At 34.1% G+C, this 17,366-nt stretch overlaps 1 protein-coding gene across 1 annotated transcript in view; it reads left to right on the top strand.

The window, feature by feature from the left end:
* The first annotated feature begins 605 nt into the window (after nucleotides 1–605).
* The window catches only part of SDK1 (sidekick cell adhesion molecule 1), a 1,179,904-nt gene continuing 1,163,143 nt past the window's right edge, over nucleotides 606–17,366 (top strand). Inside the window, 1 exon segment of the mRNA XM_044659951.1 lies at nucleotides 606–1,068. Coding sequence (XP_044515886.1) covers nucleotides 606–1,068 — 463 coding nt within the window.

Genomic DNA, 17,366 nt, shown 5'->3' with positions numbered 1-17,366 from the left:
CCCCCAACCTGGTCACCCTCTCTGTAGGCTGGTTGCAACCTCAGCGAGAACTAAGCCACTTACCTGCCCGAGACAACCGTTTTCATATCCTACCCTCTTCTGCCTGCTTCCAGCACAGATTAGATCTTTTTTGTATCGGAAGAAAGCGGGTACACTTGCATTTTCCTGGGTGCATGCAACTAAGAGGTTGGAGGATGTTTGGAGACTCCCCTTATCTACTATCCAGCTAATTTTGCAGTGGTCTGAAGTAAATTGTCCCTATAGGAGGATAATGATAAGAGTGCTTCCTTCCCTCCCTTTTTTTCTATTTTTTTTCTTTTCCCCAAATGGTAAAAGAATCTAATGTTTCACAGGGAAATGAAACCTGGGAACTACCACGATCAGTAAAAATCTAAAGGGAATATAGTTTTCGTCCTCTTTGCGGTATTGAAAGGTACTCTCTGGCTTGCCGTCTGCAGTTGCTGGCTCCATAGAATGGAACAATCTCATGTTTGTTATAGTGCTGCGATGAAGGATCCAGGTTTACCGAAATACTAGCCAGCGTCAGTAAACTTGCTCTGTCTCAGCCTGTGTGGAAGGCATTGGATGTGACAAGGCAGAGAAACATGTGTTTCACATTTCTGACTGGTTGTTTTGGTGCAATCAATAGTTCTACAAGATTCATTGATTTAGATGGCGATTATAATACAGTCATGCACACGGAGTATTGCCTTCGGGTTGCATGCCAAGTGAGCACAAGCCACCAGATCCTTGCCTCTTATGAACAAGAGAAGCCAGTATCCCCCAAACTTCAGCACTGGAGCAACAGGAATACAAGTTCCCACTTAACCAAAGAAAGCCCAACCTCACAGTGGGCTGGGAAGGATGATGATGAAAACGTGCATTCGGATCTGAAGGCAATCAGGGAGGAAATAATGATTGGAAGAGAGGTCGGAGGAGAGATTATGGCACGAAGGAATAGCTGGAGAAAACAAATGATAAAGTTCAACTTATGTTTCTTTTTCTTCTGTCGTGGATGGTGGGCGTTTCTCTTGCTTCAGCTCCACATGTTTCAGGCATTGGCACAAGGTAGGATCAAGAGTTATTTTGTTTATATAAAATGTTTTATCCTGTTTCCTTATAAACTAAGAAATGCTGATTTAGAACGATTCTAATTTTTGTGTTAAAAAATTAATTGGAATAGCATTTGTGATCAATAAGTATTTTCTGCATGATAATATAGAAATATTTGTATAATCCTTTCTGTAGGTTTGAAGCTAGCTGCAAACCCAATTTCCCTTCCTCCTCTTCTTCTCTCTTACTATCTTTTTCTTTGAGAAATCAGCTTTAGTGACAAAATACTTGTCAGCCTTTACCTATCTCTAAAGTTGTGCCAAAAAGAATAATTGAACCCATTTTGGAGGACAAAGGGTTAACTTTAGACTGTGTTTTAATGGAAGAATCAGAGTGGAAAGAAGTCAAGAAAAAAGGCTCACATAGTCCTTACTAAATAGAACTAACTCAGACGTGTAAAAATCCTTTTAAAATTGAGAAACATGGTAGTTGAGCTTTGGTTTTATTATCACTCACTTTCTTTCTTTCTTTCTTTCTTTTTTTTTTTAATTACCAGGGAACATTTATCTGTTTCAAAATTGCAATTGATTCATGTTTTTCCACATCAGAGATTCTTCCATGTAACTCAGTCTCTTTAAATGGTGGATGACAAGCCACCAATAGGCATGAACTATTAAATGTCAAGTCACTTTAAATTTCAGTTATTTTCATTCCCTTTCTCACTTCTCCCTCCCTCCACTTCCTCAGTTTTCCTAAGTTGTTGAATTGACTTGGATGTATAGCCCAGGACAAGGATTAAGATTAGTTGTTCAAAAGTTTCAAAGGAGCTCTCACTTTGTTGCTGATTTCTGGTCCTGATAGTTACTTTTACTTGTGGCTGAACTCATTACTGGTTTCTAAAGTGAGGAAAGATGATCTGGTGACTTGAAATGCCCAAGTGAATGAATGTTTACAGTAGAATTTTTTTTCTATTTTGAAATATTTATTCAAAATCAAGAACATATTCCATTCCATTTAACATCTTATTCCATTTAAATTTAATGACCTTTTAAAAAACAAATAAAAAATCTTTAACACCTTACCTCTTTTTAAAAATTAATGTAGCTCTTTTCCTTTTAGTCATTTTAGAGAAGCTTAGCTGGTACTCACTGACAATTTTATGGAAAATCATAGGAAAGAACTCTGTACATAATCTATTTTAGAGAACCCTGTATAGGGAAAGACGGGATCATTAAGCTTCTGTTGATCTTCAGTGTTTATGAAATTTGTATAATTTTATAAAATGTTCCACTTATAAAGATTTTTAACTCAGGAGAAAAAAACTATCTATCCTCTATTTTAATGATGACTTTTACCCTTCTTAATCTGCTCCTCTTTTAGGTATTATAATTTTTCTCTAAACTACTTTTAAGGCCTTTGTAAATTAATGCTTTTATTATTTTACTATATGAAAACAGTAATTGCTAGTATTTCTGGTACTATACTTTTGGTTAATTCTGTCTGGAAGTTTTAAATGTCACTGTACTTGTTTTGTTGTTTGGCTTAGTATGAGAGCATTTTAAAGTAGTTCTATATTTTTAAATTGTCAGAAGACACAGGCTCAAGTAAAAGTGTCTAAATCAGTTTAGTACTTTTGCTTTTCCATTTTTTTCTTATGAGTAACTTAGCACCTTTTCTTGTGATCAGTAAATGTATACTCATGAGGACTTACACAATAAATATAAATAGAAGGGAGGAGTCAGTCAATGCTTTGTTTCCTAGCAATGACAACTTTTGATTAAATTTCCCCTCTACATAGGAATTTATAGCATTATCAACATAAATAAAAATGCTAATGAAAAGACAATAGTCTAAGCAACAGGAGCAACAATTATGTTTTGTGGAAAGAAGAACTTATTCCTCATATTCAATAAAATATTTGCAACTTTTACATTTATATGGTTTATAAAAGTGTACTGGTCTTTTAGAGAATAGATCTTCAAATAGGTTGTCTCAAATTTTAAATTCATTGACAGGTTGCTGTTCTCTGTGCTCTCTGAAATGTGTGATATATCCATCATTTTTTATATCATATTGAAAATTCATATTACAGGGGAGATGTCACTATTTGACAAAAGCTCATGTATCTTGAAAATGAAAATTCTGGTGCTGCTATAGAAATTTTTGATGGGATGATGAGTTGGTCATATGCGCAGGAGTGTTACATGACATTTTCCTGAATCTTTTATCAGATAAAATACAGCTTTCTAAGTGGAAAACTTATGACTACATTGGAGTCTAGTCATAAGTACTGTTTTATTTCTATGGAACTAGACAAAGTTTTTGCTAATTTATTTTGAATTTCTTGAATCACTACTTCAGTCTCTCATGACATATTTGGGAAAAAATCAACTAGCAAAAGTTACATTTTTAAAAGTGAAATTATGAGGAGTTTGTGTTAAATGAATCTTTTATATGCTAAACCAGTTTTGTCTAGTAAAGCTTTCAAATTTAACTTTAGAAAATGTTAATACTTGGCATTACATTTCTAAATTTTATTTCATGAATAATTTCCTTTATTATAATTTTATATATGTTCATTTGTGAGTCATTTAAAAAAGCATTGTGATATTATAGTTAAGAAAAAATCTTTTATTAAAAATGAAAGTGATTGCATGTATTTTACAAGGTTTGTCCACTGAGGAGCTAGAACTCAACTTTTGGAAGTCTGCTTTCTGAACTATAAGATAGTCTAGAGATGCCTGTGTGATTTTTTTGACTGTTAATGAGCATATTGATTCTGACAGTGTTTTGTAGGTGCCTATGCCTACTCTGGAGTTAGAATGAACCATAAAATACATTTAGGATCTATTCTGAACATTAAATAATGGTAGCTATTTTGATAACCAACTTTTTAGATTCCAACATTGCCACACTGTCATACTCATGCCACATTGGTAGGCATTGGTATTTATCTTAAAAGGAAAGAATAGTGATTAATATGGTTAATGAGAATAAAATATGCTGATGTTTTGACATTTAATTGCTTTTAGGACTTTAGAAATATAGTATTGTTCTGAATACTATAATCTCATACTTAAGGCAACCTTGTATTTTGAAGATGAGAAAATTTAAAAATTCTAGTAATGTACACTTAAATGAAGCACCAAATTGTCAAATGTAGTACTAAAAACTCTTATTCACAAATGTCATCTGAATCTTTGTTTTCATTTCCCTCCTAACTACTACCTGACTTCCCCTCAAAGTGAGTATTGAGTTAAGAGGGCTTAGTCAGAGATATCTCTGGGCAGAGGATGTGAATGGAACAGAGAAGCTTATTTACCTGGGAATATTGCAGATAAGAAATAACGACCTAGCCACCTGCCTCATGGAGGATGGTGAGATGGAAGAATGGGAATCCAACTCAGTTGGATTGGGATAGAGTTGTGAAGAAAAGTTGAGCTTTTTAGAGACCTGTGAGACCAGGAGGAAAGGAAAGAGAATGAGATTTAGGATAATCTGTTAAAAAATTTCATGACCTCCAGTAATTAATTACCAGTAATCACTGTAAAGGGAGAACACAAACTCTAAGAACAGATACTCCTTCAGGAAATGTTTGTTTATTCATTTCTTCAAGAAATATTGTTTCTATTATGTGTAGGGGACTGTCTGATTTCTGGAGGAGTTAATAAAATTTAATCCCTGCCCTCAGGGAATTTAAATTTTATTAGGAATTACAAAACACAGATAACTATAATACATATTTGAATATGATAGTACACAAGAGGAATCAAAGTCATATGAGGGTAGATTTTGCAGAGAGAGACAGAGAAACAGAGACAGACAGACAGAGATAGAGAGACAGTGAGAGAGAGAACTATTTAAGAAATTTTTTATCAGCAAGTTATTGGATCTATGATGGAATCTCTGGGTAGGAGATACCTGAATTATGGTTTAACATTTTTTTTAGTCCCACATCTCTGCTATTTTTCTCCTAACATCCTTAATTAAGTTCTTTATTGATAGGACTGGCAATTTGTTGCCATCACCATGATTGGACACTAGGGGTACACTTAACATTTACTCTTAACAGTGAAAATTCCTTTTTATTTAGGTACTCATAAGTGATGAAAAGTTTTGAAAAATAGCTTTTGCTAAAACTATGGTAAGACATGAAAGAAAAAAAAGCATAAAAAGGTTTTCTGAATTAAGTATTAAGTTAGATTAATCTGAATAAGGTAGCTGGATTTACTAGCTATGACTTCACATGTGGATGAATAATCAGTTAGAATTATACACTGTTAGTTAGGAGGGATCTTAGGGTCCAAAAGGTCCAATCTCTTGCCTTGTTTAGGAATCCTCTTTGTCTTCATCTTTTCTGACAAATAATTATTAAGTCTCTGCTTAGGCATTTCTTGTTATTTGGAATTCAGAACTTCTCAAAGCAACCTATTTCATTTTTGAGCTGCTCTAATTTATAGAGAATTCTCTTAATTCTGTCCTTTAGAGCTACATAAAATGTCTAATGTACCTTATGCATTCTAGATTGGGCTATTGGTGTAGAAAATAAGGACAGCAAGTCAACTCCTCCCCTCCAATCTAATGGGACTTCAGAAGAAATTGTAGGGTAGGGCTGGACCATATTGCTGTACATAAAAATATGGATTTTGTCCATAATCAAACCACTATCACTTTGTCCTGAATCTTTCTTTTACCCTGCTTTATGTCCTTTCAGATTGGTATCTTTTCAAAACTTTTTTCTTAGAGGCTGCCCCTGGGCAATAAAAGGTTAAATGTCTTGGCTGTGGTCATACCACCAGTGTGTATCAGAGGTGGGACTTTGGAGGTATTTTTTTCTGACCCTGAAACTGGTTCTCTATCCATTATGCCACACTGTATCAATCAGCTAAAACCCCCCACTCTCTCAAAAATGAACTACTACTAAACCACTTTGTAAATATTAATGAACTTTAATAATGATAAATATAATTTTGTTAATTTTGGTTCATTGTATCAGATTTTTATCTTTTTGAATCATGATTTTGTCATCCAGCATGTTACCTATGCTTTGCAATTTTCTCTTGCATACATTTGATAGCATTTTTTATTTACTATCTAGACATTTATCAGCATCTAAGTAATGGATAAAAATGTTGAATGAGGGGAAAAGGTGAAGGCAGAGTTCCATGGCAGGTCATTGAAGACTTCCTATCAATTTGATTTCTATCAATTAATAAATTCTTTGGGCCTTATCATTCAACCAGTTATAAATTGACTTAATCGTTCTATCACAAGACCCATATTTTCCTTCATCTTCTACAAGAAATCTCATGAAAGACTATCATATGTTTTGTTTAAACACAAATAGATCAAGGCCAGGATCCCTTGCCATAACTACATCATATGACAAGGGTTGTTGTTCAGGTGCATTTAGCACAGGTGTCAGATAACTAAGCATGTACATATTTTTTATTTAGTAGGTAAGAATCTTTTAAATTTCTTCTCTTGGCCATAGATAGATAAAAACTCTAAAAACTCTGTATCAGTCTTCCTGCTTTGATATTTTTGCACTTTCCAACTGGTCCTTTATAGTGATACCTGAATCATTTATTTGGGTTTTCCATTGCTACTTTGGCTTGCCTCTCAGAGAGAGTAGGTACAGAAAAGACTTTGATTGTCTTTTTCTTTATTTTTTTCATTGAAAACATTTTTCTCCTGTTCATTTCCCTCCTCATCCCTAATATCATGCAAACATCTTCCATTACTTTACTGTTGGATAAAGATATAGTCATTCTTCTAGATATAGGTCCATCTTCTATTAACATCCTTGTTCCCATGCACCTCTCTGGACTTCTTTAGCAAATTTTTATCATTTTTATTTCTATTCTCTCTTATGTTCAGTCTCATCCTGTTACTTGCTCTTTCTTTCTTGCCTACACATGCATCTAGATTTCCTCTATCCTAAAACAAACAAAAAACCCTTCACTTAATCCTCCCATCAACACTAACTATTGTCCTGTATTTCTCCTTCCCTTCATGGCTAAGCTCCTTTAGCAAGCCCTTTATACTTGATACTTCTACTCTTTATTAGAAACTCTATATAATGTAGCTTCTGACCTTATCATTGAATTGAACCTACCCTCTCTAAAGTTACTGATGGTCCTTTGAATTGGCTAATCTAATGATTTTATCTCAGTCTTGATCTTTCTTGATTTCTCTGCAGTGTTTGATATTATTGATTATTTTTCCTCCAGGTTACTCTCTCTTCTGTAAATTTTCATTAAACTGCTCTCTCTGTTTTTCTGTATTTCACTACTCCTTAGTCTCTTTTCCTGGGCCTTTCCTGGGTCATATCCATTAACATGGCTGTCCCCCCCAACACTCTTCAACACTTGGTCTTCTTTCTCTCCTATGATATCTTATTTGGTGACCTCATGAATTCCCTTGGGGTCAGTTATCTCCTCTACCCAGCCCTACTTTTTCTCCTGAACTACAGCCCTCAGCTACATCTGTCTATTGGGCACCTTAAACTAAATATCCTGTAAATATTTCAAACTCTGTTTCCAAAGAAGAACTCATTATCTTTTCCCCAAATTTTCCCTCCTTTTGAACTTCCCTATTACTCATTCCTGCCTCTCCCCTATTACTCTTAAAGGTAAGAAGATTATCCAGTTACTCAAGACTGTAATCTCAATATTATCTTTAGTTTCTTACTTTTATTAACCCTCATATCCAATCAGTTGCCAAGTCTTGCAATTTCTACTTTCATGACATCTCTCTTATGTGCTCCTTTCTCCCACATGCCCTTTGACAGGCTCTTATCACCTCTCATCTCAAATATTGTTATTGCCTTATAACTGGCCACATTGCCTTAAGTCTCTCCTGACTCCAATCTCTTAGCTTCCAGGGTTCAAAAGTATAGGTCTAATCATTTTAAGCCCTCCCCCCACCTTCAACCTACCATTCTCCCCAAAGGTCTTGCAATTACCTCCAGAGTAAAATATCAACTCTTAGCTTATCTCCAATTTATTATAATATATATATATATATATACACACACACACACACATATATATATATATTTGTACATAGTTTACATGCCATCTTTCCTATTAAACTGTGATCCCCTTGAGAGCAGGGAATGTTTCTGTCTTTCTTTATATCTCCAGCATTTAACAGTGTCCAGTACATGGTAGGCGCTTAATAAAATGCTTTTTGATTTGACTTAAATGCTTGTTGGCTGACTACTTCTCAGTCATCTTTTGTAATAAAGAATCAAGCCCAGTGAGAAAATCAGTATATTAGAAAAATGGTGTTCTTTACTTCAGTTCCTCTCCTCTCTAATGAAAGGGCAAATTAATTTTCCTATTTGTTCTTTTAAGGCTAAGGGCTGATCATTAAAATAACATAGCATTTTGCTTTTGTTCTTTCCATTTACATTGATGTAATCATTGTGCACTTTGTTTTTCTGGTTCTGCTTACTTTACTCTATATCAGTTCAAATAAATCATCTTATGATTGGATGAATTCTTCACATTTTTTAGGTACAATTATATTCTATTATATTTATCTGTCAAAAGTTGTTAATTGATAGTGATCTACTGGCCTTTCCTAAAGATGGCAGAGAAGGAAAAGGGATCCTCCAGATCTCTCACAAATTGTCTTCCAAATAACTTTGATATAAAGCTTCAAAATAAATTCTGGAGCTGTAGAACTGACAAAAAGAAGAGGTGAAACAATTTTTCAGCCCAAGAAAATTTAGAAGGTTGGCACAAAAGGTCCATTGTACCAGGATGGAAGTGGAGTGCAGGCGAGCTTGCCAAGGCAGACCCCAATTCAGCAAGCCAGCACCAACTTTGATGGTGGCTGAATCAGTAGCAATGACTTCTGGATTTCTGAATCCATAGACAGTAAAGGGATAGACAGCTGGTTAGAAGATTACAGGGATCCCTTTGCTGGCTCTGAGTACAGGACTCTGTTGCATTGTCCATATGAAGATCCAGGTCATAATTCTGGGTTGTAGTTGTGGTGCCAAGGTAAGGAGGAATACCAGCCATTAGTGCTTGTGGCTTCAGGGGAACAAGGAACCCTAGACACAGTTTTAGGGCAGAAAGGAGTGCTTATGGTCACTCACAAAACAGAGGAAAGGCCAGGAGGAGTTTTAAACACATTTCTCTTTAGATCATACCACCTTGGAAAAACAGAAAACTTACAGATTCCCAGTGCTATCTCTCAAAGCAGCTACACAAAAATCCTGAAGCATGGGACAGTCCCTAGTTCATAACAAGAACAGAGCCCAACTTTAACAGTTCTTTAAAGTTAAAGCTAATTGGGTTTTGGCTTTTGAAGAACACTATTACAAATATGAATAATATGGAAAAAAGGTTTGAACAGTGACATATGTATAATCCAGTAGAATTGCTTGTCAGCTCCAGGAGAGGGGCAGAAGAGGGGAGGGAAAGAACATGAATCTTGCAACCATGGAAAAATAGTCTAAATAAAATAAAATAAAGTTAAAGTCAAGAAAAGGACTGAAAAATGAGCAAACAGCAACAAAAAAAGAAACTAAATATATAAAGTTATTTTGGTAACAGGGAAGACCAAAACACAAACTCACAAGAAGACAACAAAGTCAATATTGCTGCATCTGAAGCCTCAAAGAAAAATGTTTGTTGGTTTCAAGACTAAAAAGAATTCCTGAAGTTCAAAAATGATTTTAAAAATCAAATAAGAGAGGAACAAGAAAAATTGGGGAAAGAAATGAGAGCAATGCAGGAAAATAATTTAAAAAAGAGTCAGCTTGGTAAAGGAGGGACAAAAAATTGAAGAAAATAATACTTAAAAAAAGAATAAGCCAAATGATGAAAGAGACACAAAAAATTCACTGAAGAGACGAACTCTCAAAAAAAGGAGATAGTGGTCTACTTTGTTTCTAACTCTTTGCTACTACAACAAGTATTGATATGAATGCTTTTATGTCTTTTCTTCCTATCCTCGAGCACTTTGAGGGCAATTCCAATAGTGGTTTTTTGGGATCAAAGGTTGTCATTTTAGTTTTAAAAAATATAATCAAATTGTTTTCCACAATCAAGGGTTGCATCACTTCATAAGTCCTCCAATTGTACGTTAGTGTGTCTGTTTTTCATTAATCCTTCTAACACTGACTATTCTTATCTCAGCATTTTGCTGGTGTGAGGTGAAATCATAATGGTTTTGATTTTCATTTCTCTTATTGGTGATTCAGAGTAATCTTTCATTTGTTAATATTTTTGCAGTTCTTTTGATAATTATTAATTCATATGTTTTGATTATCTTTGACTGGTTCTTGGTCTTAAATAAATGAGCTACTTCTCCATATTTCTTGGATATCTTTATCAGAAATCTTTGATAGGGGGCAGTTGGGTAGCTCAGCATATTGAGAGCCAGGCCTAGAGACTGGAGGTCCTAGGTTCAAATCTGGCCTCAGACACTTCCCAGCTGTGTGACCCTGGGCAAGTCACTTAACCCCCATTGCCTAGCCCTTCTGCCTAAAAGGGTTTAAAAACAAACAAATAAATAAATAAAAATAAAAAAATAAATTGGCAAAAAATATTAAAAAACAAAAAAGAAATCTTTGATACAAAGATTTATCTTCCCCTTTCCTATTTCCGATCTTATGTTCGATGCATTGATTTTTTTCTGTGTAAAAGCTTTTCAATTTTGTGAAATTGAAATTTCTTACTTTGCCTTTTATGATTGCCTCTAACACTTATTTTAATTTTTACCCTTATTCACCTGTGAAAAGTATCATTCTCATTCTTGTCTACCTTTTTATGGTATGACCATTAATGTAAGGCCATGTTTATATTTTGAGCTATTGTAGTGTATGGTATAAGGTGTTAGTTAAAAAACCAAGTATCTGCAAGGCTGTTGTGGAGTTTTCCCAGAATTTATTGTCAAACTGAGAGTTCCTGGATTTGAATGTTGGGTTAGTTGCTGGGTAATATTGTTTCTGGTAAAGACTTCTACTGTTGATAGGTCAGAGAGCTTGAATCTATAGTAAATGAAAGCATATTTAAGTAACCTGCTTCATATCTTCTTCTTTTATTCTCTAAACTTTTCTTATAGTGAAAATAAGAAATGTAGTGACAGTTTCAGATAGCAGAACCATGGACCACTCATAGAATTCAGGGTAGAACCTTAGAAACCATATAGTATAACTGCTACCTGAGGCATGAATCCTTTCCATAGCATCCCTGACAAATGGTTATTCTACCTTTCCTTTGAGACTTCAATAATGGGAAGCTCACTGTGTCTTCAGATTCTTAGTCCGTTGTTGGATTATTTTGCTTATATTGAGCTGAAATGTCTCTTTAATTTAAGCTCACTGGTTCTATATCTGTTCTTTGGGGACAAATAAGAGAAGTCCAGTACCTTTTCCATGGGGCAGTTTTTGAGATATTTGAAGAGTATAGCCTTATTCTCCCAAGTATTCTCCATAATATAACTGAGTTGTAGAGGAACACAAGAGGGCCAAAAGATCTTGACTCGATCATGGAGAAGATTCTTTAAAGTAAATTTCCAAGATGGTAGCTAAGAGAGAAGCTGCTAGAGGCATTAAAGCTTAAATTCAAACATGATATACCAAGTTTAGTATAGGGAATATAAAGGATAGAGAAAATTAGATAAGTTGGCTAAGAAGTTATAAATATTAATACTGAATACATCACCAGCTAATGACTGTTGGTACTCGTTTTGATTTTTTCAAATCATTTGTAATTATTTCAAACTTGTTAGGGGGATTTTTACCTTGTATTGTTCCTGTACCTTTTTCTTTTATTTGATTTTAAGTCATTTAAGGGAGTTACTGCTTGATGTTTAAAATTTTTGTTTAGCTATATTAATAGAAAAGTATGTAAATGTATGGTGTTATGAGAGCAACCTTACTGAATCTCTTTTCTTATAACCAGAGGTGAAGGGGCACTAATGTCATTCTCTAGTAGCAAATCAAAATTGCAATGAAAATGATAGAGAACAGGGAATTAAACTTAAGGGCCTGAACTACAAAAGCCAATATTAAGTGACTTTTTTTGGGGTTAGATGACTATTAAATTACTGAGCTCTTTGTACACAAGTGCTCTTCTGTTCTTTGAAAATATACCATAGTGAAAGATTCTAGAGTTGATCCATATAAATAACAAAATCATTTATACCATGAAAGATATAAGAAAGGAAGGTAAACATTATGATGGGAACACTTCCAAAATCGTGAAGGAAATCTTTTCAGTTTATGATAGTTAATATTCTTGATGTGTGATTTTCTTTTTGGCAGGCCCTGTGGCATGTACTTTTTTATTTTGTCTTTTCGGTTCTCAGTTTCATTCTAAGTCCATAGTTCCTCTTTCTGAATAGTATAGGGAATATTTCTTTAGCACAAAGAGTTTTGTATGGTCAGAATTAGGAAAAGAGAAAGGGATTTTTCCCCACAATCTTAAGGCAGGATCAACTTCTAAGGAATAGACTCCTTGGAACTACACTGATACAGACACCTATCCACTCCAGATTGGAGTTTCTAAATTCTTTTTTTTTAAGTGTATTTATATAATTAGTTAATTTAGAATATTTTTTCCATGGTTACATGATTCATTCTCTTTCCCTCCCCTCCTCCCAAACCCTTCCTGTAGCCAACGAGTGATTCCACTGGGTTTTACATATACCAATGATCAACACCTATTTCCATATTGTTAATATTTGTACTGGGGTGATCATTTAGACTCTACATCCCCAATCATATCCCCATCAAACCATGTGATCAAGCAGTTGTTTTTTACTCCCACAGTTCTTTCTCTGGATGTGGATAGTGTTCGTTTGCATAAATCTCTCAGAATTGTCCTGGATCATTGCATTGCTGCTAGTAGAGAAGTCCATTACATTTGATTGTGCCATAATGTATCAGTCTCTGTGTATAAGATTCTCCTGGTTCTGCTCCTTTCACTCTGTATCAGTTCTTGGAGGTTGTTCCAGTTCATATGGAATTCCTCCAGTTCATTATTCCTTTCAGCATAATAGTATTCCATCACCAACAGATACCACAACTTGATCTGCTATCCCCAATTGAAGGGCATCCCCTCATTTTCCAATTGAGCTTCTAGATTATAATCCAATTCTCCAGATTGGAGATTCAGATATCTCTCATTCAGAATCTCCATTCAACATGAAGAAACAAAAATAAGTAAAAATTTATGTTGTGCTTTTAGGTTTATAAAGTGCTTTACTTAAATTATCTGATTTTGATCCTTACAACTCATTAAGACAGGCACTTGAAGTATGTGTCCCAATTTTAAGGATAAGGGAAACTGAGGCAAGAGACATTCTTATGTCATACAGCTGGTAAGTAATGTATTGAAGGCAAGATTTGAATCTAGAAATCTCCTAACTCCAAGGGTAGCACTTTCCCTACTATGTTGCATTATCTTTGAACTCTGAGGGCAGGGAGTAATTGAATCTAAGCTCTGTACATTCTTTATGGGTCCTCTCTAAGAATCTAAGATATTTTAAGTTTGTTTTTATTTTCATATCTCAGCATGAATATTAATGAAGTACAGTATTCTTGGATTTTCTCTTTCTTAGGGGATATTAATGAAGTTATATTTCCTAAGCTATCTCACGAATGGGGCAGGTGTAAAGTATTATAAGTAAGATTAGATTTTAAAAAGTTTTATTGGGGGCAGCTGGGTAGCTCAGTGGATTGAGAGCCAGGCCTAGAGACTGGGAGGTGCTAGGTTCAAATTTGGCCTCAGACACTTCCCAGCTGTGTGACCCTGGGCAAGTCACTTGACCCCCATTGCCCACCCTTACCACTCTTCTGCCTTGGAGTCCATTGACTCCATGGTGGAAGGTAAGGGTTTTATTTTTTAAAAAAGTTTTATTGATGTCTTTTATTATTTCTAGTTCTGTCCCCTCTTTACTCCTCCATTTCCCTACCATATCCTGTCCCTAGAATTGGACTCTCCATTTTAACAGAGAAAGACAGTTATAGGCAAAATAATCTCTTACAGTGGTTCTGGTGATGTATGCAATATTCTCTCTAGTCCTTCTCTGCCTCTGCTGTAGATAAGGGGTATGCTTCCTTATTTCTTCTACAGAATGATTATTTTTTTTCAATTATTTTGAATTCAACTTCCTTTAAGAAATGATCTGTTTCATTTACATTTCTGCAGACATTGTGTATATTGTTCTTCTTGTTTCATTCAGAGGCAGCTAGTTGGAACAATGAATAGAGGACCACTTGGAGTCAGGAAGATTTTAGTTCAAATCCAGCCTCAAATACTTATTAACTATGTGATCTTGGACAAGTCATTTAACCTCTGTATACAGTTTCCTCAATTGTAAAATGAAGTTAATGATAAAAACTCCAAGGGGTTGTTGTGAAGTTCAAATGAGATAATAATTGTAAAGTACTTAGTTCAATATGTTATATTAATGTTAATTATTATTATTGCCATCATTTTTACAATCATTATTTTGTATGAGTTCATACAGATATTTCTATATTTTCCTTGTCATTTTTTAGACATAACACTAAACGAAAATAAAAAATGAATATGTAATTGCATGGTTTAAAATATGACCAATATATTACTATATACTTAATTCATACATATATACAAATATATATATATATATAGTTTTGCTTTATGTTTTAGAATCAAATATTGGTTCCAAGATGGAAGAGCAGTAAGGGCTAGGCAATGGGGGTTAATTGACTTGCCCAGGATCAGAGAGGCCAGATTTGAACCCAGGACCTCCTGTCTCTAGGCCTGGCTCTTAATCCACTGAGCCACCTCATGGTTGCTCTCCTCCCTGACAATAATATTTTATTACAATCCTCTACAATAGTTAGTTCAACCATTTCCTAATTGATAGTCATTTTATTTTTAGTTCTTGTGATAATGATATTAACACCATTTACATTGTACTTGACAAATCTTATTTCACTTGATCCTCACTACAAACCTGGAAGATTGGTGCTAATATTATCCCAGCTTTACAGATGAAGAAACTGAGGTGGGCAGAAGTTAATTGACTTGCTCAGGGCCACACAGCTAGTAAGTATTAGGCTGGATTTGAATTTAGGTCTTACTGACTCTAGGTCCATCATTTTATTCATTATATCTGCTAACTGCCTTTCCTACTGTATAAAAGTGCTGCTATGAGTATTTTCATATATTTTGGAGTTTTATTTCAGTCTTTGACCCCCTCGGAATATTTACCTTGCAGTTGAAACTTAGATTCAGAAGTTATGAACTTGTTAGTAACTTCTCTTGCATAACTCCAGTTTTTATCTAGAAAGGCTGGATCATCATATCACTGACAGTGCATTCATTTACTCAATATTGTCCATTCAGTAATTCCTCGATCTTTGACTAATCTTTCCATTTCCTCCCAGTTTCTGAGGTATGAGGTATAACCTCAAGATTTTTCTATTCTGTATTTTTCTAAGTGATTTGGGCTATGTTTTCACATGGTTGTTGATATTTTGGAACTTTTTTGTGAAAACTTTGACCCCCAGGTTTCTTATATTCTTGAGTTATGTCTTTGTCTTTCATTAGTCTGTGGGATTCATTTTATTACTGGGAACTGAATACTGACTTAATGTTGAAGGAAATTGACTTGCTTTCTCTCTCTTTTTTTTTTTTTAGTGTTTTTACAATTTTTAAGAGAACTGAAGTAAGGCATATCTGAGATGTCAAACTGGCAGAGAGGGCAATCGTGGGTGCAACCAGAACCAGATTAAAATGTAATTTGGAAATGTTTAACAAAATAAATAAAAATATGATTCAATAAAAACAATGGAAATCTATTGTTTTCTAAATAGCTATGCCATTGGGAGAGCCTATTTGGTTTCGTTGTCATTTTTATATGCTGTTTTCCTTTTTCTTAGGTCTCACTATTGAAGAAGAGAATGAAGTTCTAAATAACAGAATTCTTAATGGAGGGTGACCTTAATTGACATAATTACTGCCAGATGTCAATAAAAATAATACTAAGTATATGGTTTTCGTAACTCAGTCTAGTTTATATTTGTTTTTTTACTTCTTTTCATTGTTGCTTTCATTTATTTACATAATGAATGAACTTAAGTTAGGTTGGATTTGCAGTACCCCACATTCCAGAATTAGATCTACAAATAGTTTCAGAAAGCAGAGCAATGGTAAAATAAAAATATATTCTTTGGAGAGAAAATTTTCTTTACCCAAGGGCATACTTAGGGTATTCCCAAAAGGAATACATTTTTTTGGATTGGAACTTATCTGTTTTTACTATATCTCTCTCTTTATTTCTTTATTTTAAAAATCAGCATTTATTCGGCTTATACAGTATGCTATGTGATTTTGTAGACCAGTGTACAATTATTGATATGTTGAGATATCATGCATAGAGTTCTGAATTCAACTTACTAGTTGTGTCACTTTTAGAACTTTGTAAAATGGCACTAATAATACTATATGCTTTCTAAAACGGAGTTGTTGTGAAGAACATGTTTATACTCTAACAAGTTATATAAATGTGTTTTTATTCTTAAAAAGGGATAGTTGAACATTATTGAAAATTATTTAAAATGTTTGTTTCCCCAAAGCAAGTTTCTATAAGCAAAGGCGTATCTTTGAATATTATTTTTTCCTTTTTTTTTTAAGGCAAACCTTGAGCAGCTAAAATGAAAACTATTATAGTAGAAGTTGAAGGTTAAAACAAAAAGAACTCTGGAGACAAAGATTTAGTTGAATGTTTATACTAAATAATATTTATAAACATTATCTTTTTAAGGTGAATTATCTTTAAGAACCAAAAAAAACCAAGCCAGAATTGGCATGTGTACCATAGAGGTAGAATGAATATCTAATCTGCCCAATTTAAATTAGTCTGGTAGAAGAAATCAAAGGTGACCTATAGTACCTGTAGAAATCATGATTAACCTCTACTTACTTGAGGCAGGGAGGTTGTGTAGTACATGGAGTGCAATGCATAGAACATGGGCTTAGAATCTGAATTTGAATTTGTATCCTGCCTCAGATAACTTAGCTATATGATCATAGGCAAGTCACCTACACTCTTTGTGCCTCAGTTTCCTCACCTGTAAAATGAGGATAATAACAATATATACTTCACAGGTTTATCTTGAAGATAAAATGACATGGCATTTCATCTTTGTAAACCTTAAAGCCCTAAAAATACTATTATTATTATTATTATTAATCTTTATGAAAGCAAGGACATTTAATCTAAATTAACTGGAATAATGGAAGTGTTTTTCATGAGGTTCTAATTAAATAATATCTGTATAAAAATACATA

The sequence above is a fragment of the Gracilinanus agilis genome, chromosome 1 (assembly GCF_016433145.1).
Source record: "Gracilinanus agilis isolate LMUSP501 chromosome 1, AgileGrace, whole genome shotgun sequence".
Taxonomy (NCBI): Eukaryota; Metazoa; Chordata; class Mammalia; order Didelphimorphia; family Didelphidae; genus Gracilinanus; species Gracilinanus agilis.
This window is presented reverse-complemented; position numbering and strand designations above follow the sequence as displayed.